General features: G+C 40.9%; 1 protein-coding gene across 4 annotated transcripts in view; it reads right to left on the bottom strand.

Moving 5' to 3' along the window:
- Nucleotides 1-558: 558 nt before the first annotated feature.
- The window catches only part of AKAP6 (A-kinase anchoring protein 6), a 403,733-nt gene continuing 376,940 nt past the window's right edge, over nt 559-27,351 (bottom strand). For all 4 annotated transcript variants that reach the window (XM_084632749.1, XM_084632752.1, XM_084632751.1 and 1 more), the window contains 2 exons: nt 14,959-18,382; nt 559-1,023 (listed from right to left, as the gene is read on the bottom strand). In XM_084632749.1, the coding sequence (XP_084488875.1) occupies nt 14,999-18,382 (3,384 nt within the window). In that variant the 3' untranslated portion in view covers nt 559-1,023; nt 14,959-14,998. The remainder of the gene's footprint in view (nt 1,024-14,958; nt 18,383-27,351) is intronic.

Below are 27,351 nucleotides of genomic sequence, written 5' to 3'. Positions count from 1 at the left end.
ATCTAATGGTTTTAAGGCTTATATGTTCAACATCACTGGACATCACAAACATGAAAGCATTTTATACTGTTATTATACATCAATGTTTGTACTTGGTTATACATATATACAGAAATTATTCACATATCTTAACCTTGCTATTTCCTCCTTTGAAACCAACATAATTTTACTCTGAAAGCAGCTTTTTAATAAATGGTATAAGAAATACAGCAAGGCACACTTTTTTAAAAAACTTTTTTCCCTTTACCACCTCAAGAAGCATAAAACCCCAAAATGTTGTACTTAATTCAGTAGAATGTCAACAGTTCCTAATATACAACACCATGTAGTTGTTTCTTGAAGTGTTGCATAGATTAAATTTTAAAATGAAATAAATGGCATTGATTTTAATTGCTTAACTTTTAGATGTATTGAATTAGGAGGACTAATGACTTTTTCTTTTGCTGCAATCAAATAAAATTGTAATTTTAAACACAAACTAGTTTCAACAAACATATGCATTATACATATATATATATATTATATGCATTATACATATATATTAAATTTGATACATGAAATAAGAGAGTACTGACCGGTACAGCTCTGTAAAGATGAATCAGACTGATCATGATGAATTTGTGGAATTGCAAAACTTTAAAGAATGTAACGGGTGATAAGTACTACAGAAAGAAAAGGAGGACTTGTGGCACCTTAGAGACGAACAAATTTATTTGAGCATAAGCTTTCGTGAGCTACAGCTCACTTACTACAGAAGCATTCAGTTTAGGAAGGGTAGGTAGTTAGAGGTAGCTTGGGAGGGGAATCCACATGAAAGCAAATGGCTTTGCTATACTACAAAATGATTACTGAATTAGGACCAGCATATGTAGGCTGATCAGAAAACAAACATGGACAAATCACATTTGGAAAGAAAATTTATCTTGGGAGTCAGTGTAACGAGAGGCAGTGAATGATGCAATGGCATTGGAGGTCATCCCAGGGTTAACAGGATGAACCTGCACCTGAACAGCAGCCAAGTTTCTAAAAGGAAATGAAAAAAAAGAAGTGAAAGTATGTTACATAAAATACAGTTTTGTGCAAAACACAAGCTCTTCCAGAACAACTGAAGAGAGCCATTATACAATTACATGCCAAAGCCTTCAAATGCACTGGCACACAGTGTGTGAACAATGATTTTTAAATGCCTAAGTTTAAGTTAGAGTAAAAAATGTCTTTGTATTGATTGCAGAAAACTCATTGATTTTTTTAAGGACGTCGTTTCAAAACAAACAAGGGAAATCATCAAGTCTGACCTTTTCCCTGGATCCTGTCCTTATACTTACCTGTGAACTTACCTTCAGCACACTCAAAGGTGCTCCGATCAATAACAAAATATGGATCTGCCACAGCCAAACAACAAAAAGGGATACACAGTATTTAACTGAGACACATAATTTATGTATGTCTATACAATGACATTTTAATATAAAAGGCAAAGAGGGGTATCACAGAACTATTTGGACATTTCTGGCACCAGTAATGAGTTACATTTTCATACTATGGAATTTATCCAGCTTGGAGTTTAGGGTTAAACTATTCATCAAAGAGCAGAGGCTTATGATGAGGATTATGTCGGAATAACAGCTAAAAGATTAGTGCAAAGTACATCTCTTAGGCATTTCCTAGGAGGCACTCCAGACATGCATTATATGCCTTCCAAATTAAGTAGAAATATCTGGATCTATCCAGTTACCTTCTCCTTTGATCTTATTTGCTGTAACTGACCTCTCTATTTTTATAGAAAAAGTACATTACATGAAAATAGTGAAAAGTGCAACAGTATGTTTAGAAATCAGTGCAAAACCAACATGCATAATAATGAAGATATCACATTTGCTCTTTAAAAACTTTGGCATGGGTTTTAATCAGATCTATAGTAAGAAAAGTCTCCCTGTTGGACAGTACCTGTTTTCCAAAATCAAAACATCCACAGATGATAATATAAAGTAGCTATTTCTACCATCTAGGTATTATTAAGTTTTTAAATAAGTCCTCCGGTGGAATCTTCTGCTATACTGAAATAACGTATCATGACTATGTTGTAAACAAAGGTAAAGAAGCACTGTTGTTTCCAGTGCCCTATTAAATCTGCAAAGACAAACGGTCAGAAAAGGCTTAGTTAATTCCTGCAGTCTAATTTTTTTATATTTAAATTATTATAGGTTAGTGTCTGTATTCCACTGGCCTTGAATACTGTTTTTTTCATAGAATTACATAACTACTAATACTTTGCATTTAGATATCACATTCTATCCGTGGATCTCAAAACAGTTTTTGGTAAATGATTTAAGCCTCAGAACTCCCCCCCTTCAACTATTATCCCCGGTATTTCATTGTTAAAGAAACTGAGGCAGAAAGAGATTGAGTGATCTGCTCAAGGCCATACAAAAAGTCCATGGCAGAGCTTGGAATAGCAGCCAGATTGTCTGACTAGCAATCTTGTGCTTTAGTCACAGGATCATCCTTTCCCTCTAGGTTCCTCCTGGCTACAGTCAGTTGCAGGATATTTTAACTCCTGCTGCAGGATTGTGGGATAAAACCAGTTCATTTTTCTTAAGACCAAGTAATAATTTTTTTCCAATGTATGGGAAATTTAAATTGTATGTTCTATATAAAAGGAAGGAAATATTTTTTCTGACTTACGTGTGACCATAACAGATCGCACACAGAAATCTAATGCATTTTCCAGAAAAGACTCTAGGAACATCACATAAGGTCCTGTAATGGATTGATCCCTGCACACCCTGAATATATGACTACGAATCCTGATTCCATTGGTGAGTCATGGGTCATAGTGACAGCAAAAGATTGCATGATCTTATATGCAGGAAGGCTGTTCTTTCAAGCTGTCACCTCCTTGAGAAACAAAATCAGTATCGCTTTCTGAGCACCTCTGCTGTATATTGGCTTATATAGTAGAATAATCAGTTCTGATAGAAGTATTTTTGAAGCTGGTTATAGAATTGCTGTTACTTTCCCTTAATGGTCAGTTTTACAGCAAACTGATAAAGAACAAGATTGCAATTTAGATACATTTGGTAGAAAATATATTTTATCCACTGTAGCTTTTATCCTCTTCTACAACCAAGGCAAACATAGCCCTGAAAGAAGATAAAATTAGCCAAGCTACATTAGTAAGTAGGCCTTTTGTCAGCTTTGCATTCTGAGTATATTTTTAGAGTTTAGAGTTTATAGATTATTTTTCTGTTAGTATTGCAGCTACACTTGGAATTACACATTTTAATGAGCTTACAGCACAGGTGCTACAGGAAAAAAATAATGGTGTTTGCCATTTATCTTTCAAATTAAATAATGTGTTTTTAAATAGTAACTTTTTTCATAATATACTTATGGGAACAACATTTATCTGTCACATTTTAAAAGATGTATTAGTAATAAATGTAAATTACCTTTAGAAAATCAGTAATTAGGCTCATCAAAAAATAAACAATCTGCCACCAAAAAGATAATCTTTAGCATAGTTAAGTATAATAACTGTTATTTGAATAAGTTAACAAATTAGGGTAGATTGCTTCTGTAATTCATTCCCCGGGAATTCAGACTTCAGTGAAACACAGATCTCCTATGTGGCAGCATGGATTTTCATCTTTTTACTTACTTGAGGTACATACCCAGCATTGCAGCTAGGCATAATAAAATCTATGTGTAATTTTAATAGAAACAATACTATATAACATCTAACAAACAATAAATAGTTTCTTAAATAAAGAGTGGCATGTAATAAAAAGGGCTTTTTATTATTTAAAAAAGCCTGTAACCTTAAGGCAAAATAAAAATTATGCTTTGACTCCATCAAACCATCATGTACATTCTCAGCATTTCCTTTCACTGCATTGCATGAGGGTGTATAAATATCTCTATTCTTTATACTCAATTCTGGTCCTCAGGCCTGATTAACTGTATGTTGCCATAACCTAGTATTAATGAAAACACAGCTTGCTACCATGTAAGTAACTGTAATGTCTGTAACAGTGGATGGCAAGTTTGTGCAGTGCTTTGAGATTCTCAGATGAAAAGCACTATTGAAGTGCAAAGTTATATTACTATCCTTATTAGTGAAAGAATGAGGGCAAGAAGAACAGGCCAGTCACCACACACTATGGTAATTCTGTTTCTCAGGTTAATATAATAAATAAGTGATGAAATCTAACACAAGATTAATTCAAATTTACTTTACATCTGCTGTATAAACTTACAAACTTGAGCCTTTTGTCCTCATCTCACTTTTCATATAGATACTTCCATATATACATAGTCCTCAGAATATAGGCACTTGATCGTATACTCTAATCCATCTCTTTTGTAATTTCCCAGTTGAATTTCAGCTGCTTATCCAGTGATTTTGATGTGGATGGTGTAACTAAGCCAGTAGATGTGTATTAAGGTTTCATTTAAGTATGAGCTTAATTGGCAATTGTCAGGTCGTGAAGACCCAAAAACTGTTCAAGCATCTTTCCTCTGATGTCACTATTCCAATATAATGCAACATTATACACGCATACGTGCAAAGGAAAGTGTCAGGATAAAGATCACAGAATGAGAGAAATATAGGGCTGAAAGGGACTAAGGCCTGGTCTACACTGCGAGTTTATGTCGGATTTAGCAGCATTAAATCCGAATTAACCCTGCACCCATCCACACAACGAAGCCATTTTTTCGACATAAAGGGCTCTTAAAACCAATTTCTGTATTCCTCCCCAACAAGGGGATTAGCGCTGAAATCAGCATCGCCATTTCGAATTAGGGTTAGGTGGACGCAATTCGAAGGTATTTGCCTCCGGGAGCTATCCCACCGTGCACCATTGTGACCGCTCTGGACAGCACTCTGAACTCGGATGCACTGGCCAGGTGTACAGAAAAAGCCCCGGGAACTTTTGAATCTCATTTCCTGTTTGGCCAGGCGAGCTCATCAGCACAGGTGACCATGCAGAGCTCATCAGCACAGGTGACCATGCAATCCCAGAATCAAAAACGAGCTCCAGCATGGACCGAACGGGAGGTACTGGATCTGATCGCTGTATGGGGAGAGGAATCCATGCTATCAGAACTACGTTCCAAAAGACGAAATGCCAAAACATTTCAAAAAATCTCAGAAGCCATGAGGGAAAGAAGCCGCCTCAGAGATGCAACACAGTGTCGCGTGAAACTTAAGGAGCTCAGACAAGTGTACCAGAAAACCAAAGAATCAAACTGACGCTCCAGGACAGAGCCCCGGACATACCGCTTCTACGCTGAACTGCATGCAATTCTAGGGGGGCCGCCATCACTACCTCACCCCGTCCGTGGACTCTGAGGATGAGATACTCTCCTCCATGGCTGAGGATTTTGCAGATGAGGAAGATGAGGAGGAGGATGAACTTGGGGAGAGCACACAGCACACCGTTTTCCCCAACAGCCAGGATCTTTTTATCACCCTGACTGAAATACCCTCCCAACCCAATCAAGCCGGAGAAGGGACCTCTGGTGAGTGTACCTTTTAAAATATAATACATGTTATAAAAGCAAGCGTTTTTTAATGATTAAGTAGCCCTGAGGACTTGGGATGCATTCGTGGCCAGTACTGCTACTAGAAAAGTCTGTTAATGTGTCTGGGGATGGAGCAGAAATCTTCCAGGGACATCTCCATGAAGCTCTCCTGGAGGTACACTAAAAGCCTTTGCAGAAGGTTTCTGGGGAGAGCAGCCTTATTCTGTCCTCTATGTTAGGACGCTTTACCACGCCATGCTAGTAGCAAGTAATCTGGTACCATTGCATGACAAGGCCTGGCAGTGTATGGTCCCGGTGTTTGCTGGCATTCAAGCAACATCCGTTCTTTATCTCTCTGTGTTATCCTCAGGAGAGTGATATCGTTCATGGTAACCTGGTTGAAATAGGGGAATTTTTATTAAGGGGACATTCAGAGGTGGCCGTTCCTACTGCGCTGTTTGCCTGTGGCTGAAAAGAAATCCTCCCCGCAGTTAGCCACACTGTGGAAGGGGGGGCCATTGGCACTGAGCTGTTCGCGTTTGGCTAGCAGGGATCTTCCCTGATACCAGCCACGCGGTGGGAGGAGGGGAAAAGCAATCATCCCAGAGAATTGGATGGGGGGAGAGGGTTAGTTTGGTTTCTGCTGCTGCTCGTTAACAGGAAAACTGCAGCAGTAAATGGCCAACTCAACAGGCTTTGCTTGGTATGGGAAAGGAGGAGGCTGCTGTTATGAAGGTTGCAGAAGCTGAAAGACTATGGCTTACCATGGCCGCCTGCAAGCCGAATTCTGTTGCCTGGCACTGCGTGTGTGATCTCTAACACCAAAGCCACAGGCACTCAATATAAGATGCAAAATGCGACCTTCTACCAAAATCTCATGTGCTATGTAATGTGAATAGTGTTGTTCACCGTGAAAGAGTATAGCCATTGTTCTGTAAAATGTATCTTTTTCAATACTTCACTCTCTTTTTTTCCTCCAGCAGCTGCAAATGTTTCAAGCCTCCCTCCTCCATCCCAGAGGCTATCTCAGATAAGGCGGCAAAAAAAAAACACACGCATGATGACGTGTTCTCTGAGCTTATGCAGTCGTCCGGCACTGACAGAGCTGTGTGGAGGGACACAACAGCAGAATACAGGACGGTGGCAGATGAATGTGAGGAGAGGTAGTGGCAGGAAGATCAGAGGAGGCATGAGGAAACTCTGGGGCTACTGTGGGATAAAACGGACATGCTCCGTCGTCTGGTGGAGGTTCATGAACGGCAACAGGATCACAGACTGCCGCTTCAGCCCCTGCTTAACTGCCCTCCCTCCTCCCCAAGTTCCATAGCCTCCTCACCCAGACGCCCAAGAACGCAGGGTGGGAGGCTCCGGGAACCCAACCACTCCACCCCAGTGGACAGCCCAAGCAACAGAAGGCTGGCATTCAACAAGTTTTAAAGTGGCCTTTTCCTTCCCTCCTACCCTCCTCTCACACCCCACCCGGGCTACCTTGTGAGTTATCTCCCTATTTTTATAATCAATTAATAAAGAATACATGTTTTTTTAAATGATAGTGACTTTATTTCCTTGGCAAGCAAGCTGTGATCAAAGGGGGGAGGGCGGGTGGCTTACAGGGAATTAGAGTCAACCAAGGGGGCCGGTTTTCATCAAGGAGAAACAAACAGAAGTGTCACACGGTACCCTGGCCAGCCATGAAACTGATTTTCAAAGCTTCTCTGATGCGCACCGTTTCCTGCTGTGCTATTCTAATTGCCCTGGTGTCTGGCTGTGCGTATTCAGCAGCCAGGCGATTTGCATCAACCTCCCACCCCGCCATAAACGTCTCCCCCGTACTCTCACAGAGATTGTGGAGCGCACAGCAAGCAGCAATAACAATGGGAATATTGGTTTCGCTGAGGTCTGAGCGAGTCAGTAAACTGCACCAGCAACCCTTTAAACGTCCAAATGCACATTCTGCCACCATTCTGCACTTGCTCAGCCTATAGTTGAACAGCTCCTGACTACTGTCCGGGGTGCCTGTGTACGGCTTCATGAGCCAGGGCATTAAGGGGTACGCTGGGTACCCAAGGATAACTATTGGCATTTCAACATCCCCAACAGTTATTTTCTGGTCTGGGAAGTAAATCCCTTCCTGCAGCCGTTTAAACAGACCAGAGTTCCTGAAGACGCGAGCGTCATGAACCTTTCCCAGCCATCCCACGTTGATGTTGGTGAAACGTCCGTTGTGATCCACCAGGGCTTGCAGCACTATTGAAAAGTACCCCTTGTGGTTTATGTACTAGCTGCCCTGGTGGTTCGGTCCCAAGATAGGGATATGGGTTCCGTCTATAGCCCCACCACAGTTAGGGAATCCCATTGCAGCAAAGCCATCCACTATGACCTGCACATTTCCCAGGGTCACTACCCTTGATATCAGCAGATCTTTGATTGCGTGAGCTACTTGCATCACAGCAGCCCCCACAGTAGATTTGCCCACTCCAAATTGATTCCCAACTGACCGGTAGCTGTCTGGCGTTGCAAGCTTCCACAGGGCTATCGCCACTCGCTTCTCAACTGTGAGGGCTGCTCTCATCCTGGTATTCATGCGCTTCAGGGCAGGGGAAAGCAAGTCACAAAGTTCCATGAAAGTGCCCTTACGCATGCGAAAGTTTCGCAGCCACTGGGAATCGTCCCAGACCTGCAACACTATGCGGTCCCACCAGTCTGTGCTTGTTTCCTGGGCCCAGAATCGGCGTTCCATGGCATGAGCCCGCTCCATTAACACCATGATCTCCAAATTGCGGGGGAATGCGGTTTTAGAGAAAAGTGTGTCCATGTCCTCATCACCGCGCTGCCGTCACCTCCCCGCCTGGTTTTTCAGGTGCTGATTCTGCATACACTGCATGATAATGCGCGAGGTGTTTACAATGGTCATAATTGCAGGGGTGAGCTGAACGGGCTCCGTGCTTGCTGTGCTATGGCATCTGCTCCTGCTCGGGCAATCCAGGGAAAAGGGCGCGAAACGATTGTTTGCCATTGCTCTGGCAGAGGGAGGGGCGACTGACAACCTGGCTTACAGGGAATTAAAATCAACAAAGGGGGTGGCTTTGCGAGAAACAGAATGGCCCCCTCAAGGATAGAACTCAAAACCTCAAGGATAGAACTCAAAACTGGGTTTAGCAGACTATTGATTTCACAGAGGGAGGGAGGAGAAAATGAATACAAAACAAATCTGGTCTATTTCTTGTTTTGATCCACTTCATCTATCTTTATACATCTTGCTGGCAGCAGACTGTGCAGTACGACCACTAGCCATCATCATCACCTGGGTGCTCGGCAGAAGACGGTGTAGGATGACGACTGGCCATCGTCTTCTGCTGGCTTCAGATTAAAAGACAGTGCACTGCCGGTAGGATTGAATCGCCATGAGACTAAACTTAAAAGGGAAATGACCTGGCTGAGTCACTCCCATGTTTGCCCAGGCGCCCTTGACCTCATCGAGGTCTGTTAAAAGAGCACCCAGGACTATGTCGACGATGGCTACCAGTCATACTGCACTGTCTGCTGCCAAAAGGCAATAAACTGCTGCTGTGTAGCAATGCAGTACCGTGTCTGCCAGCACCCAGGAGAAGTACGGTGACAGTGAGCTGAGCGGGCTCCATGCTTGCCGTGGTATGGCGTCTGCACAGGTAACTCAAGAAAAAAGGCTCAAAATGATTGTCTGCCCTTGCTTTCACGGAGGGGCCTGATGATATGTACCCAGAACCACCGCGACAATGTTTTAGCCCCATCAGGCACTGGGATTTCTACCCAGAATTCAAATGGGGGGCTGTCAAGGTTCCTTCCCCACTCTGAATGCTAGGGTACAGATGTGGGGACCTGCATGAAAAACCTCCTAAGCTTATCTTTACCAGCTTAGGTCAAAACTTCCCCAAGGTACAAAATATTCCACCCTTTGTCCTTGGACTGGCCGCTACCACCACCAAACAAATACTGGTTACTGGGGAAGAGCTGTTTGGAAACGTCTTTCCCCCCAAAATACTTCCCAAAACCTTGCACCCCACTTCCTGGACAAGGTTTGGTAAAAAGCCTCACCAATTTGCCTAGGTGACTACAGACCCAGACCCTTGGATCTTAAGAACAATGAACAATCCTCCCAACACTTGCACCCCCCCTTTCCTGGGAAATGTTGGATAAAAAGCCTCACCAATTTGCATAGGTGACTACAGACTCAAACCCTTGGATCTGAGAACAATGAAAAAGCATTCAGTTTTCTTACAAGAAGACTTTTAATAGAAATAGAAGTAAATAGAAGTAAAGAAATCACCTCTGTAAAATCAGGATGGTAGATACCTTACAGGGTAATTAGATTCAAAACATAGAGAACCCCTCTAGGCAAAACCTTAAGTTACAAAAAGATACACAGACAGAAATAGTTATTCTATTCAGCACAATTCTTTTCTCAGCCATTTAAAGAAATTATAATCTAACGCATACCTAGCTAGATTACTTACTAAAAGTTCTAAGACTCCATTCCTGGTCTATCCCCGGCAGAAACAGCATAAAGATAGAGACACAGACCCTTTGTTTCTCTCCGTCCTCCCAGCTTTTGAAAGTATCTTGTCTCCTCATTGGTCAGGTGCCAGTGAGGTTACCTTTAGCTTCTTAACCCTTTACAGGTGAGAGGAGGTTTCCTCTGGCCAGGAGGGATTTTAAAGGGGTTTACCCTTCCCTTTATATTTATGACAGTGGCAGAGACTGCGGGAACTGTGGGATAGCTACCCACAGTGCAACGCTCCGGAAGTCGATGGTTGCCTTGGTACTGTGGACACACTCCGCCGACTACATGCACTTAGAGCATTTCTGTGGGGACACACACAATCGACTGTATAAAAACGCTTTCTACAAAACCGACTTCTATAAATTCGACCTAATTTCGTAGTGTAGACAAGGCCTTAGAGAGGTCATCTAGTCTAGCCTCCTGCACTAAGGCAGGACCATCTATATATAGACCATCCCTGACAGGTGTTTGTCCAACATGTTCTTAAAAACCTCCAATGTGCGGGTTCCTCAATCTCCCTTGGAAGCCTATTCCAGAGCTTAACTATCCATATAGTCACAAAGCTTTTGCTAATCTCTAACCTAAACCTCCCTTGCTGCAGTTTAAGCTGACTACTTCTTGTTCTACCTACAGAAGACATTCAGCACAACTGATCACAGTCCTCTTTATAACAGCCCTTAGCATATTTGAAGACTATCAGGTCCGACCCCAGTCTTCTTTTCTCAAGACTAAATATGCCCATTTTTTAAATCTTTCTCGATAGGTCAGGTTTTCTAAACTTTTTATCATTTTTGTTGCTGTCCTCTGGACTCTCTCCAAAGATTCTGTCTTACAGTGTGGCACCCAGAACAGGACATAGTACTCCAGCTGAAGCCTCACCAGTGCTAAATAAAGCAGGACAATTACCTCCCATATCTTGCATACTAAGTCTCCTGTTAATACACCCCAGAATTATATTAGACTTTTTTGCAACTGCATTCCCACTGTTGACTTCTATTCAATTTGTGATCCACTATAACCCCAGATCCTTTTCAGCAGTACCACTACCTAGCCAGTTATTCCCCATTTTGGATCTGTGCCTTTGATTTTTTTCTTACTAACTGTAGTACTTCACACTTGTTTTTATTTACGTTCATCTTGTTGAATTCAGACCAATATTCCAATTTGTCAAGGTCATTTTAAATTCTAATCCTGTCCTCCAAAGTGCTAGCAACCCCTCCCATGCTTGGTGTCATCCGCAAATTTTACAAGCACACTCTCTAGTCCATTATCCAAGTCATTAAGGAAAATATTGAATAATAGAGGACCCAAGACTGACCCCTGCAAGACTCCACTAGATATGTCCCCCCAGATTGACAGAGAACCACTGATAACTACTCTGAGTGTGAGCTTTCAACCAGTTTAGCCCCATCCTTACAGTAATTTCAACGAGACCATATTTCCATAGTTTGCTTATGAAAATATCATTTGGGATGTGTCAGATAATTGTTGCTGAAATAATAAAGTTTTAGCAGATGCACAAGTATATGTGTGCATACGGAGAATCATACAAGTAGAGACAAAAACGATAGTAATGTCATATTAGCTCAGGAAATGCAAAAGTTACACTTCCAAAAACAACAATCTCATTTTGTATTTATAGGCCCAACTCCTTTGATACATCTGAGGAGCACATGACACAGCTCAGAAATGGGGATGCGAAGGTGGAGTTGGCAGTCCCCCAATTCTAGGTCATTGTGTACCAAAGACCTCAAGAGGTCAATATGGCAGCCAGGGACCCATGAAGGGTAAGAAAACCCTGATCACACTTCCTTTCTCCCAGTCACACCCCCTGCACATGCAGCTGGGCTGAGTGTGGCATAGGTGCCGCTATGCTGGCTGTAAACTGTTGGAAGATCCCTCTGCACTAATGTGATTCTTGCCTAGCCACCTATGCTGGCTCTAACGCCACTTTGGATTAGTGGGGAGGTGCAAAGCAGCTGGGCCATATGCTGTTTTCTATCTCTGTTTTTCTGGCTAAATATGCCGTTGAATATTTCTTTTCATTAGAGATTTATGTGAGCCAGAAAACCCGATCTGAACTCCTTCAAACTTTGGCAAAGATTGGAGCCAAACTTCTCATCTTAGGCTCATCTCTACTACTTATGTTCCAAAATATACCAGAAAGGAGCAATTAAGATTGCTATTATAGCCTTTACTTTTCACCTTCCTCTACGTTTGTGTCTTTACTGTACAACCTTAGTCTTGCATTTGCAATAACCCTTATGGTAAAGTTTTCTTATTTTGGTAACACTAATCATTTGGCCTGTCATTCCTTTTTCTTCATAATTGCTTAGCAGGTTTAAATCCAGAATCATAGGATATAGACATTAACAGATAAATTAATACCTCTCCATTTAATCTGGTTAGCCACTATCCCAGGGGTTTGCTTTCACAAGATTATTTGCAAACACAGTAGAGCACTGATATTATGAAGGCTTCATGGGATACCCAAAACATTTGGAAAATCAGAAGTCTGGCAAACAGAGGGTCGGTGATTATGGCAGAAGACCAGCTGACTATGGAGAAGAGCGGAGAAAGGGGTGTCCCTGGGTAGAGACACCTTCTACAAGGCTGGACAGCTCAGCAGCATAAGAGGGAGAATGGAAGCTACCTGGGAATATCAACCCTATGGAATTCCCATACTCAGCAGAACAGAAGTTTGACTCCAATGGATTTTGTGAAAAGGAGTACTCGTGGCACCTAAGCGACTAACAAGTTTATTTGAGCACAAACTTTCGTGGGCTAAAACCCACTTCATCGGATGCATGCAGTGGAAAATACAGTAGGAAGATATATATATACACAGAGAACATGAAAAAATTGGTGTTTCCATACCCACTATAATGAGAGTAACCAGTTAAGGTGAGCTATTATCAGCAGGAGAAAAAAACAAAAACAAAAAAAAAACCTTTTGTAGTGATAATCAGAATGGCCCATTTCCAACAGTTGAACGACGCTTCCTTAGCTCTGGTCCCCTAACACCCCTACTCTACTGGCGCTACATTGATGACATCTTCATCATCTGGACCCATGGAAAAGAAGCCCTTGAGGAATTCCACCATGATTTCAACAATTTCCATCCCACCATCAACCTCAGCCTGGACCAGTCCACACAAGAGATCCACTTCCTGGACACTCTGGTGCTATTAAGCGATGGTCACATAAACACGACCCTATACCAGAAACCTATTGACCACTATGCCTACCTACATGCCTCCAGCTTTCATCCAGACCACACCACATGATCCATTGTCTACAGATACAACCGCATTTGCTCCAACCCCTCAGACAGAGACAAACACCTACAAGATCTCTATCAAGCATTCTTACAACCACAATATCCACCTGCTGAAGTGAAGAAACAGATTGACAGAGCCAGAAGAGTACCCAGATGTCACCTACTACAGGACAGGCCCAACAAAGAAAGTAACAGAACACCACTAGCCATCACCTTCAGCCCCAACTAAAACATCTCCAGCGCATCATCAAGGATCTACAACCTGTCCTTCAGGACCATCCCTCACTCTTGCAGATCTTGGGAGACAGGCCAGTCCTTGCTTACAGACAGCCCCCCAACCTGAAGCAGATGCTCACCAGCAACCACACACCACACAACAAAAACACAAACCCAGGAACCTTTCCTTGCAACAAAGCCCGTTGCCAACTGTGTCCACATATCTATTCAGGGAACACCATCATAGGATTTAATCAAATTAGCCACACTATCAAAGGCTCGTTCACCTGCACATCTACCGATGTGACATATGCCATCATGTGCCAGCAATGCCCCTCTGCCATGTACATTGGCGAAACCAGACAGTCTCTACGTAAAAGAATAAGTGGACACAAATCAGACGTCAAGAATTATAACATTCAAAAACCAGTCGGAGAACACTTCACTCTCCCCGGTCACTTGACTACAGACCTAAAAGTCGCAATACTACAACAAAAAAACCTTCAAAAACAGACTCCAATGAGAAACTGTTGAGTTGGAATTAATTTGCAAACTTGACACCATTAAATTAGGCTTGACTAAAGACGGGGAGTGGATGGGTCATTACACAAAGTAAAACTATTTCCCCATGCTTATTTTTCCCCCTACTGTTACTCACACCTTCTTGTCAACTGTTGGAAATGGGCCATCCTGATTATCACTACAGAAGGTTTTTTTTTCTCTGCTGATAATAGCTCACTTTAACTGATTACTCTCATTATAGTTGGTATGGCAACACCCATTGTTTCATGTCTTTGTTGGGCCTGTCCTGTAGTAGGTGACTTCTGGCTCTGTCAATCTGTTTCTTCACTTCAGCAGGTGGGTATTGTAGTTGTAAGAATGCTTGATAGAGATCTTGTCGGTGTTTGTCTCTGTCTGAGGGGTTGGAGCAAATGCAGTTGTATTTTAGAGCTTGGCTGTAGACAATGGATTGTGTGGTGTGGTCTGTGTATATATATATCGTCCTACGGTATTTTCCCCTGCATGCATCCGATGAAGTGGGTTTTAGCCCACGAAAGCTTATGCTCAAATAAATTTGTTAGTCTCTAAGGTGCCACAAGTACTCCTCATTCTTTTTGCTGATACAGACTAACATGGCTACCACTCTGAAATGGATTTTGTGTGTTCCACAGGAGTGGAGCTTCAGTCCATGCAACAACCAGGGGCAAAACCAGTGTCTCGAATGCATTAGTTGACCAGAGGTGTGTAAACTGGGGATGGATTGTGATCAGTCAAATATATATAAAGCATGGTGCTATCATAAAACAAAAGTCCTGGATGGTGATTCATACTCTTTCACTATACAATCATATAAAAATAAGTCATATGCAAAGCCATACTGTATAGTACATACCTGTTTATGAGATAATGGGTGTGCGCGGGAGGGTTACATTCTATCTGTGCATATTTATGTGCCTCTCAGTGTGAAGATTCAGGAGTTTTTCTTCACAAGTAAGTGTTTTAGTGTCCTGGTGCAATATGTCCTTATCTTTCCAGTGGTCTGGCTTTAACTGAAAACCTATAGCTGAAGCCTTTGCAGAAGCAGCAATACTTCCTTTAGACTTCGCAGTTCCAAGTGACTTTCCTGTACTTCTTTGTTTAGTGCTAAACTTCAGAGAATTCATGTCCAAGCCTTCATTATGGCTGTCCAAAGTCAGTGAATCATCAGTAATATTTTTTAGATTGTTTGATTCCTTTCGGTTGGCAGGATTGGGCACATTTACTTCAATGTCATTACTTAAGAAAGAAAAGCTACTACATTTAGCAGAAGTTTTAGGTTCAGCCAATAATTCTAGGACTTTGCCTGATGCCAGAGATCCTTCAGGGGGAGTGTAAGAGAAATGTGGCTGCTGCTCAACTCGCTCTTCCTCGGGACAGGCCTCAAAAAAACATTCAATGTTTTCTCTCTCATCTGCAAAGTCCAGGGGCACTGGAGTACTGCTCTTTTCCTCTATGTATTTGGTTACCTCCCCACAGTCACTATCATGAGAGGAGAGAGAAAGATAAGAATAAAAATCCCCCTTTCTTAGTTGTATGGGCCGGTGAGAATGTTCCATTACTTTTTCCTTGATCTGTGTTAATGAAGTAGGAGTGGCTGTCTCACATTCAGGCTGTGACTTACTCTTCAAGGCTGTTGATGCCATGTCAATTATCTCCATCACAAAGCTGTGCACTGAGCAATCGTCCACATTTCTTTTATCGAAAGCAACAGATTCACAGTTGCAACATGAATCACTACCATGCGCTGAGGTGTTCTCCTGTGCTTCATTTGGTTCAAAAGCTGCACAACAATCAGTAGGTTTTTCAATAGTGCTTGTTCTGCTTTGCTGATCATTAGGTAAATATTTTAGTAAAGAAGTATCTTGTGTATCTATACCTCTCATTTCGGACACAGGCTCCATACAAGGCTTTCTAGTGGGAGTATACGCAATGCAATGATCGTCAGATTGAAGATGATTTTGACATTCTTGTAGAAGACTTGTGGATATATTTGATGGTTCAACAGTCTCTTTACCATCCATATGTGAATCATCTGAACTATCTGTAAATGCTTCGCAGATGCAACTTTCGTTTTCAGGTCCCTTACCATCAAGTAAGCCAAGATTTTTGGGAGTGGATGAAGTTCTAATAAGCTCTTCCTTTTGACTGTCTGGAGTATTTTCAACATTTCCATTCTCTATGTCATCCACAAACTGATCTTTAGCAGCCTGAGAACTATCCTTTTTAGTCTGACTTTTTGGCTCCAGTTCATGACCATCTGATAAGTTTTTACTGTTGCCATTATTTTCTGGTAGCTTATATAATGAACCATTCAAAACTGTTTCAGTGCTCAATGTATCTATTGCTTTTGATGTCTCATTGCTACTTACATCTTTACTGCACTGAATTTTGTCACTGAGGTTGCATCTTCTCTTCTCCCTTGTCAAAGAATATTTTGGTCTAATCCAAGTCTGGAGTTCATTCTTTATGTAATCAAGTCCAGAAATTAAATTGCACTCTTCATAAATATCCTCATCAGTTGCAATACTGGAGTCATCATCTTCATCTTTGATGCCCAGCTCCTCCTCTGTCAAGGTCAGGGTAGAACTTGAAAGCAAATCACTGTCATCTTCATCATCAGTGCAAGCAGACGTGCAGGAGACATTAACAATCATGCTGACATTGACATCACTCTCATCAGCTACTGACCGATTAAGATGTTTCCTAAATGATGCATTTGAATCTGGCACTTTATTTCTGTGCAATACGATGTCCTCAGAGCAAAGAGAAAGGTCCTCACTGCTGCTGAGTTCAGTGAGAGAAGCAGCTGAATCTTCGTTGATTGAGGATGCAATATCTAGTGCTAACTGTCCCGCTAATGACATTTTTTGTGAGCTACTTTGGAGTGTGATATCGGAAATGCTGCGCTTTATCTTTTGATCTAAAGGGCTCTGGATATTCTCTAAACGATTCAGGAGGTCTAATGTCCTTTTGCTGAGTTCTCCAACAGAATCACTGCTTGCACTTATGTCTCCTGAGCCATGATGACTAAAAAGATCTTCATTGCTTTTGTATGAAGTCAACCAGCTTTCCAAAGATGTGCTTCTCTGAAGACCATCGCCAGCTTTAAAAATACTTGAGCCAAACAAATCACCTGCCACAGAAAGAGATTCTAATGAAGAGCTATGCGATAAAGGTGAAACCTGTTTTGCATTCTGTATATCAGTTAATTTCCTAGCACTCTCCACAGATTTGCAAGAAGTGGGATCTGATTCTCTGGAGACACTTGCCAAAGTAAGTTCATGCATAAACTCATCTGGGTGTAACTCTGCAGATTGATGTTCAGCTTTACAGGGTATTTTATCAAAATAAAAACCATGAAGTAAAGTTCCCTCTGTACATGCTTTGTCAGTTTGTGATTGTTTCATCATCACTGGCAATTTGAGTTTGGCGCCTTGGAGGTAAGAGTAATCATAAAATGTAAACACATCATGTTTTCCTTGTAATTCTTCTTCCAAACAATCAGAGGTATGTTGGGTAGCACCATTTAGATCTCCCTCTTTTCCACTTGCACAACATGCAGAAGAAGTTGAGTGACAATTATTTGAAAGTGTAATATGGTCCTCTTCTTCTTGTTTAATTTTTTGTTTTATCACATCAACTGTGTCACTCATATGGACTTCCAGAGGCCCAATTTCAGGATTACTCTCGGTTCCTTCAATATCATTTAACAAAAAAATTTCAGAATTGTTTGAAGTTTCTGTATCACCTTCACTGACTATTCTGCTTTCACTCTCAGAATGTCTGCTTATATTTCCACTATGGTACATATAATTGAATGGTTTTGCCAAAGTGGTCCTGCCTATTAGGTCTGGCGGAGATTTGGTAGAGGAAAGTGGGGAGTCCTTAAGGCTTTTATTTAAAATATTAGACTGTGTTACACTGGGGAAGTTTGAAGTCTTTTGCAAGAGAGGTATATGTTTTTTTCCTGATAACTCTACATTGTGGAGGCTATACACTTGGTAAATGTGAGGGCTAGGAGGTGATGTAATGCTGGAACAATACAGAGGAGTTTCATGATCACTCATACGTTCTTCTTGATTCAAGTCATTACTACCACATTCTTCTGAAGCAGATTTCTGTTTTGGATGATCCTGCTTTTGTTCTTGATCAAGTTCATTTAATTCTTCATTAATGCTAATCAGCTTATGACTTATATCAGTTTCATCCCATTCTAATGCATCTTCATTTTGACCATTTAGGTCCATCAAACCAGGATCAATAACATTCAGGGGCTCCTGTAAAAAAATTACAAAGATTAAAAAATAATTATACATTAAAAAAATTACTAGAGAAATAAGGATAAATACACTGAACGCATGTAAATTAAAGGCAGTGAAAGTGCTTATTTCTTTGGAGCACTTACCACGATATTAAAGTAAAGTTAAAATGGACATATGAGAGTGAAATCAGTTAAATGTAAACATGGTCTCCATTTTTGTACTTTTTTTGTATATACCAGAATACGTTTGCTGTTTGGTTGAAAACCTCTGATACAGGATTTTGATTTCTCTCCCATAGAGATTATTTCTGATAAATCAGGTTAGTACAACTTGCTTAGGAAACCACAAGTCTAATAGCTAAAAGGGATCCCATACAAATATATCAGTAGGTAAAAAATAACTATTAGCACTTTATTATGTTGGATTTGAGAGATTATCTGTTTAGCCTACTTAAATTTAAAAGTGTCTAGATTCAAAGTAAACAACCATTAAAGGATTTTAAACTTTTTATAACAGAAACTTTTATGCTGCCAATGTTATAACAGCTAATCTAATACACTGACAGTCATAAAACTTGCTTAGGTATGGAGTACATTCACTGTGATGAATTTTTATTAGAATTTCTGTTTATTCTTTGCTTGCTGATAAAGGCAGTACTAATGACTGGTTAGTATGACTAATGAATGCTAAATCCTCAGCGGTGAGAACAATCAATCAGTCTAATCAAATACAACATTCATTTCAAATATTGTCTGTGCTGACACTGTACTCTGGGAAAGTGCTAATAAATAACTGAGCTAGACTTTTTTTTTTTAAAAGACTTTTGTCACTTTCCAATAATATTTGTAATTATGTGTATACAACACTTAAAGCTAATCTCAAGAATATTTTCTTCTAGAAATAAACAGAAACAGACCTGTGTGAAAGGAAACATGATGGCAACCCATTCAGAAAGTCAGCATAAGGCCAGAGCACACCTGTTCAGTCCCACATTGAAGCTTTCATAAAAAAAACCTAAGTGGTACACAGGTCTTGGGCTGGCTTTCTGGACACAAGTGAATTTCACCTTATGGCATCTTCCTCTTCATTTTCCTCTCCATGTCCATGTAATCTTGCAAGGGTGAATTACAATTTAGGGAAGACTTTTGGCTCATCTGCAATAGACCTACTATCAGTGAGCGATGGGGACGTGCAAAAGAGAAATCAATGACTCAAGTCCTTAAATATAACACTGCTTTTCATGATGCCATAGCTAAAGGTTTGTTAGGACGTTGTCTGGATCTGTATATCTCAAGGATAGAACACAACTGAAGAAATGAATAGTAAGGCTGAATGCTTTCTTCAATGGCATTCATCTGAAGGCATTTTCCTGACATGTTTGTTTGTTTGAAACCAGCCTTACCGCTGAGTATCTTTACATTTAGACGATGGCCCAGATCCTTGACTCTGTTCCAGCCCCTTTGCATTGCTCCTGAGGTGCAAAGTGGCCACAAAGCTAGCATAGCTAGCCAGCCCTATGTCAGCTACTCCTTTGGCCTCCTTGGCACAGAGTGTTATTATGCTCTGCAATCCTTAGTTGTTTAATGGCTCTTAGTTGTTTATGGTCTCCCTGTTCTGACATATGGCACAGTCTCTCTTCCTTCAAATTCATCCAGAAAAAATTCTTACACAAAAACGATCTCTCCTGTGTACTGTGATTGTCAGGTGTACTGTATTGTCTGGGTCTAAACTAGACTGGAAATTCCATGAGGCAAGAGTGCTTTCTTATATGCATGTATAGAGCTGAGCATGTGCTCAAACAACAATCTAGACCACAGCTGATGTAGAAAGCTACTGAAATAGAATTGGGCTGTAGCAAAGAGGAGGACTGGGGAGTGTAGTTATCAAACACTGAATCTATTATAAAAAGAATTATTATGGTATTCTCTCTTTTTTTCTAGGATACTTTGGTGCGTGATCCCTTAAATATGGCTCACCAGCTCAGAAAACGCAGCTGAAACACCTGTTTGCTAGATGTATGTAGATGTGGGCAGCAATGTACATCCACCTGGAGAGCTGAATGCTATACACAGCTTTGTCAATGGGGAAGTGGGGAATATAGGGTACCAACTCTGATGATTACTTCTTTTGGTCACTACTAACCTGGGCCAGACTCCAACAATTAACCCGCAGGTAAAAATCCATATATCCAATTATCAACACCCTGAGCATTCAGTGCCACAGGAAGATTACAAGGATTAAATAAAAACTAGTCTAAATCATGTTATCTAAAGAGAGTCTACTAATTTTTCCCATTTTTCTCTCTGGATTTTCTTATTACTCCAGACAACTCTGCACTTAGCATTTGGGATGCATTACTACAAACTGTCTCAAAAATCATTTGATTTTACTGCTTTAAGCTGCTGTCAACTGCAAAAAAAATCTGTGAAGGCAGGAAATCTGCAGCAGATTCCACAGATTTTATGTGCTGTAGAATCAGATTTTATTTCTCAGAAATACATTTGGCTCTTCCTGGTTAGGAGGATAACCTTCCCACTGTAAATTAGCACTCTGCTGTCTTGTTTGTTCTGAAAGTCAGACAGACTGAAACAATAAAACACACACAAAAGTGTGACCTCAGCCCATTCATCTTAACGGAGTGCTCTGTTACGTCAAAGCCTACTTTTTATCATTTAGATGTATACGGTTTTCTGAGACTAAGTTTTTTCCAAAAGAAGAAACACCCAGCTCAAGTCACTGAAACGCAATTATAAATCATTTCACATTGTTGGCCACAGAGTACATTTTCCCCTTCCTTTTACAAAATCAGGCAGGCTACTCAAATAACGGAAGGAGTTCGGACACCATGACATCAGCCTGGGAGAGCAGCAGCAGGGAGGGTGTAGGGCTTAGTGAAGTGCTGAACAGTGTGGCATACCATGTCCCACCGTGGTTGCACTGATGGTGGCAGCAGGAGGGAATCAGAAATTTCAGAAGACTTTGTTTGTGTAATGTGAAATGTCTTCCTGAACAGGCCCCTAAATACATAGGCAGGATGCCAGGGCAGCAGATTTATGGTTATTTTATTAAATTAGACCTTGTGGATTTTTCAGTAGAAATCTGAAATTGCAGACAAGATGGAACCTTTTACTTCTAAACTTCCAGAGGGTGGGAGACTGAGCCCTTCTCCTCCCCACTATTGTTGGCCCCTAATATCTGTGCTACATTCTAAATGTCTGAATTAATGTTTCTTAGAAGGAGAGTCAAGATAGGGAGTAAAAGAAATGGCAGCAGTTTCTTTTCACTGCTTTCCTTTCATCTCTCTCTAATGTCGTGGGTCTTTCTTCTTCTTCCTATGGCAGAGATACTAAGCTGGCATTCAATGAGATAATGTTTGGAATAACTCCAGACAGTTTTTCAGGGTTGGTCCCACACACCTGGCAGTGACCTATGAAAAAACTTTCCCCTCTAATTTCTTCTCTAATTTTATTTTTCTCCCATTCTGAGAATTAAATAGCTAGAAATTACTTGACATCTTAGAGCAAAAGGGTGGGTATTTAGTTAACTGCTCCAGAAAATAAAAGATTTGTGCATGAAAGGCCAGATCCTCAGGTACTATAAATGGGCAAAACTCCACTGACTTCAAAATTATACCATGTAATTTACACCACCTCAATCAGTGCTGACTACGGTCCTTCATGGAAATTGCACCTGCTGATTCCAGGGGCATTTGACTTATTCTGGCCCAAGGTATCACTCCTTGAGTCACATTACCCAAGAAATGAACAGTCCATTATAGCCAGATGTCCTGATCCTGAAAACCAGACACAAGAGGATACTGAAAACATTTTATGATTCTAGCACAAGCAAACGGGGATTACCACTGAAGGACAATCTTCAGAGTTCTAGAAAGCGCCTGGCTTCTTCACCACTGTGAGTTCTACAGGGTGAAATCATGGCCCCATTGAAGTCAGAGACAAAAATCCCAATAACTTCTGTGGCATTCACCCCGGGTACCAAACCGTTGGGGAGAGGAATCTATGACACCTACATATACTTCTTTGGAAATTAGCTGGTTTAACTGATTGCCTGTGAGTATTTAAGCTGCCTGATATTTCAGTACTTTACCACTTCAATTTGTTTTATATATCTCACCCTTTTAACAATGAGTATCCTTAAGAACCCAGTGGGACAGAGCTACTGCTGAAGCTCCATTGACTTCAGAGGAGCTTGTTTTATTTACACCAGCTGAGGATCTGGCCCAGCATTTTAGTTCTAATTTCAGGGCCCAGATCAAAGAATGGGCTGAATCCTGGGGTAAGGGACTTGCCAGCAATGGGAGTTTGCCTGACCAAGGACAGAGTAGAAATTAGGTGGAATTTTGCTAAGCACTTCATGTTGACCTGAGTGCTCCCCTTGAAATCAATCGTAAAATAAGGCTAAGAGTGAGCACTTTTGAAAATCCCTCCCAACTGAGTAAAGATCTCAGGATTTGGCCTAATACAAATAATAATTCAAGAGAGTATATGTAGTCTCAAAAGATCACAAAGTACACCACAAATTATATACCAACACTATTAAATGCAACCCCATCTGGTGTGGAGTGCAACAGCCAAACGGCACACATGTAGACAAGAGAAATATTTTTTGACCTAACAAGCCAAGACATACATCTATCCATATTATATATACCACTGCATCTATAATATTGCCATTGAGCAAACAGCAGATAGCCTTCTAAGGTTCCATCCAGAAATCTACCAGACAGTAAATTGTATCTGACTTGGAAGTTGAAGGTGAAAAGTTGAATGCACCCTGTTGGGATTTGCATGTGTGGTTTAAGGGAGTCTAGGTATTTGCAACTTGGGCCCTGATCAAGTAAAACTTGCATATGCAGAACCGTACTCACAGGAGTAGTTCTATCATGTTCACTAGAACTACTCATGTGAGCTAGGTTAAATATGTGCTTAAATATTCGTAAGATCGGGGCTTTACTGCTTAAACCACTGATCTACCCTAAACATGTTATCAGGGAGAAGCATACTGTAAAACCATCTAAAGATTTGTTTCCTCATCCCCTGTGATTGTTTAAGAAAAAAGTTTCAAAGGATAATGCATTTCTCCTGTACTGTTTTCTTTACTAATACAGAGATGGATTTGTCTTTTTCTCTAGCAAGTTATTATTAAAGTTAAACAATGATTCCCTGTGTTTCAGTCTCATTTGCATGTACTATTTCAGTACAGATACTTTGTGTTGGTGAAATAGCCCTGTAATGTAACCCCCACATACCATTATATTTTTTTAAAGGAATTAACATTAAAAAGAGCTTTTACAATAATAAATATAAACTCTGTTCCCCTCCCCCTCCCACAAAATCCCTCAACTGCTGTTATTATCCAAATGTAACTGCACTTATGGAACAGGGGAAAAAATGAAAGAAAGAAAAACCATCCCCCACCTCCAAGAATGTATTCACATTCAAGAAAGACAAACATGATTTTGTTTTTTGAAAAATGCCAGCATGCCAAGTACTTCTGCTGAGGGAAATAGTCATGTTTACAGTCGCCACTTCACTTCTGCTTCACTTATGTTCATTTTCTAAATGGGGTTCCTTGTATGATAGCCAACCAGAGAACTGTCCTCATCTATCAACACCTACACTTCATAATTAATAAGCAGTATTGCTGAAAGGACCTGCTCATTACAATATGATGGGTTACTCTGTACCGGACCCCACTAGAGAAACCAATCATTAACACATCTATTTACTATAATTAAGGTTAAAACAGGAGTTTATCTGTAACTCTGTGTTTATTAAAAAAAAAAAAAATCCAGGACTCAGGTTAATATTTTCCCTTGCTCTGCTTTGAAATAATTAGCCTCAGTTCTACACTCTTCACACACAAAAAATGCCATCTACTTCAAAAGGCATTATGTGTGCAACAGGGTGAAGTCCAGTTTTTGAGGCACCAAAAGGAGGACTTCTATAGGGGAAAAAACAGAGATTTTCCATTCCCCTACCCCCATTTATCCTTCCCTCCTCTCAGACCCCCTTTATTCTATCTACAGTATTTGTTTATACAGGTTCTTAGAACGGTGCCCATCCCAGCAGCATGGCCAAGATCTTGCACTAAGATCTATGCGGGCAGATTCCTGTACCTATGAGGAGAGCCACAGGTTTCAGTGGGGCTGTGCTCAATTGTGGGTGTCCATGCACAGGGTTTTTCAGTGGAGGACGGGGTAATTGATGTTCTGTCATTGTTCAGTTTCTCACAGGCATGTCAATGCTTCAAGTTCTTCTTGACACTCAGAAATAAAAGGTGGAAGCAATACAAATTTTGGATGTTAAAATGACACTTCTCTCTAGTTCATTTAGCTACTTTAAAAAAACCCCAGAATTAATAATTGTAAGGATTTTTAAAGGGAAAGCAACAATTTGAAAAAAAAACAACCAGTCCTATCTGCAAAATGTGTACTTACTATAGTTACTAGTAAAGTTGGATTATTGTCATTCAAAAAAATCAGACGAACACTCCCTCCCCTCCAATTTTTTCCTCTATTTTTAAAGTTTGTTTAATCTGCGCATTAGGGAGCACTTTTGGGTCAATCAGCTGTGTGCCTGCACTGGGGAGTTAAAGGGGTGCAGGGAGTCCCCAAACTTCCCTCGATGGGCTACCCAGTGTGCCACATGTTGTGCTGGGAGAAAGTGAATGCAACAGTGTGGAGTTTTGGCTTCAGCTCCTTCCCCTTCAACACACCAGTCAGCAGAGCTGAGCCAACGTGGAAAAGGAAATAACCCGTGCCAGGAAAATGGCTGGTGTAACTTACTTCTCCCATGAATCACTGGAGAAGCGGGGACTTAACTGGGTCACAGTTTGGTCCCTGTTCTGCTCCTGGAGTAGCATTTACCCAGGCTGGACTGCAAGCCCTTTCTGTGAGTAGGCAGTTGGGCCCCAATCCTACAACTGGATCCTCCCACGGGTTCCTGTGCAGGAGACTTCATCAGTTTTTCGCTTACTGAAGAGACCCTTTTAAATCTTGTCAGAGGAGGAGGAAAATGTTTGTGAAGTTTTTCAGAAGAAACCTTCAGAATTACACTTTTTAAAAGCTGCTCTGTCAGGAACTGGATTTTTCTTTATTAGGCAATTTCACAAGATTCACATTGAGAGGGTTTCTTTAACAAAATAATTCAAACATTGTGACCGTTATGAATCCCAAAACAGGCTGCAACGAAAAAAGGTGACACCTTTTTAGTTCCATCACATTGTCATCCAAATAGGTTTACAATCGTCGACCTACATGCCAAGTTATGTAAGTGGGCTTTTTTTCCCTGATGATAACATCTGGCTACATGGCACATTTTACTGGCAGTTGTTTTTGCTGCTTTGTAGTTTTCTTTTAATCTGTCAAGAGGTTACATGACAGGGTTTTTTGTGCTGCTGAATGTCATTTTGGTCTCACCTTTGCTTTTGTGGCATATGTGCATTTTTCTCCTCCTTGTGAGAGAGTCCAGCACAAATCCTTAATGAAAAGCCTAGAAAGAACATTCATAGCTTCACACAAAAACAGAAATTTGCTATGCATTTCCACATGCAGTAAAGGCCAGTTCCTAAGGTCTTACTCAGATAAACTCCCATTCAAGTTAGTGGGAGTTTGTCTGCAGCAGCATCTCAGATTTGGACCAAAATGCACACAGTGACCTTACTAACAGGAGAAAGAACAGTCTTTATGGTTAAGGCACAGAACTGGAGATCAGCAATTCTGTAGCTCTGTCTACACATAAACTTGTGCTGGTTTAACTAAGAGCTTGTCTACACAGGCAAACTGGCAGAACTACAGTGGTATAATTATACCAGGGATCAGCAACCTTTCAGAAGTGGGGTGCCGAGTCTTCATTTACTCACTCTAATTTGTTTTTGCATGCCAGGAATACATGTAAATGTTTTTAGAAGGTCTCTTTCTATAAGTCTATAATATATAACTAAACTATTGTTGTATGTAAAGTAAATAAGGTTTTTAAAATGTTTAAGAAGCTTCATTTAAAATTAAATTAAAATGCAGAGCCCCCCCGACCAGGACCCAGGCAGTGTGAGTGCCACTGAAAATCAGCTCGCATTTTGCCTTTGGCACACGTGCCATAAGTTGCCTACTCCTGAATTATAGTTATAACTATACCCCCCACACACACCCATACACTTTTATTCTGTAACAGAGTGTCCACACAGAGAGATATACCAACATAGCTAGAGCAGTATGATATTACCACTATAGTTCTGCCAGTCAGTCTCCCCAGATACATAAGTCCCCCTCATGTCCAAGAGAACTATCTGTCTGTCCTAATGATAAATCAAGATTCAGGAGAATAATTCTTGGAAACTGATTACAATGGAAAGTACTTCCCTGAGATTTTGCAGGCGCCTTCATTATGGCAAATTATATGTTCTAAATGTGGCAAGCCTCAAACTCAGCCCTAATCTCCAGTGGTAAGAAGTCCCAAAGAAGTCCCTCTCTGTCCCAGAGCTTCAGACATCCTTTTCTGGGCTCCATTAGCTGAAACATTCCTGTTGACCGTAGCGAGTGATACTCAGAGATAGGGAGACCTGGAGGTTAGTAGGAATAGGGCTTTGAAGAGGGCAGCCAGAAGTTTGAACTGGATCTGGAATTGCAGTGGAAGCAAGTATAGGGTTCAAAGCACCAGTGTTATATATTCCTATCAATTTTTCTTATTTAAGAAGTGGGCTGGTATGTGTAGTAACTACCTTGGCTTCTGTGTAGCCTCCCTAGGTAGCCCAAGATAAAGTGCTTTGCAAAAATTCAACCTCTAGGTGACAAAATAATGGACAACTGTGGCCAAGCCTGCATTTGAGAGGAAGGTAGCAGTCTGGCTAGGCAAAAATGCACCTCTTTCCACAACTGCTATTTGGGTGTTTGTGAGTGGTAACAAGTGTAGACAGGAATCAGAGGTTGTACAGCACAGTAACAAGTGAAGAGCAGAGGGCTATTA

The sequence above is a fragment of the Lepidochelys olivacea genome (genome assembly GCF_965140295.1).
Source record: "Lepidochelys olivacea isolate rLepOli2 genome assembly, chromosome: 6".
In the NCBI taxonomy this organism is placed as follows: Eukaryota; Metazoa; Chordata; order Testudines; family Cheloniidae; genus Lepidochelys; species Lepidochelys olivacea.
Note: the sequence above shows the minus strand (reverse complement) of the source record. Positions and strands in the feature narration are given on the sequence as shown.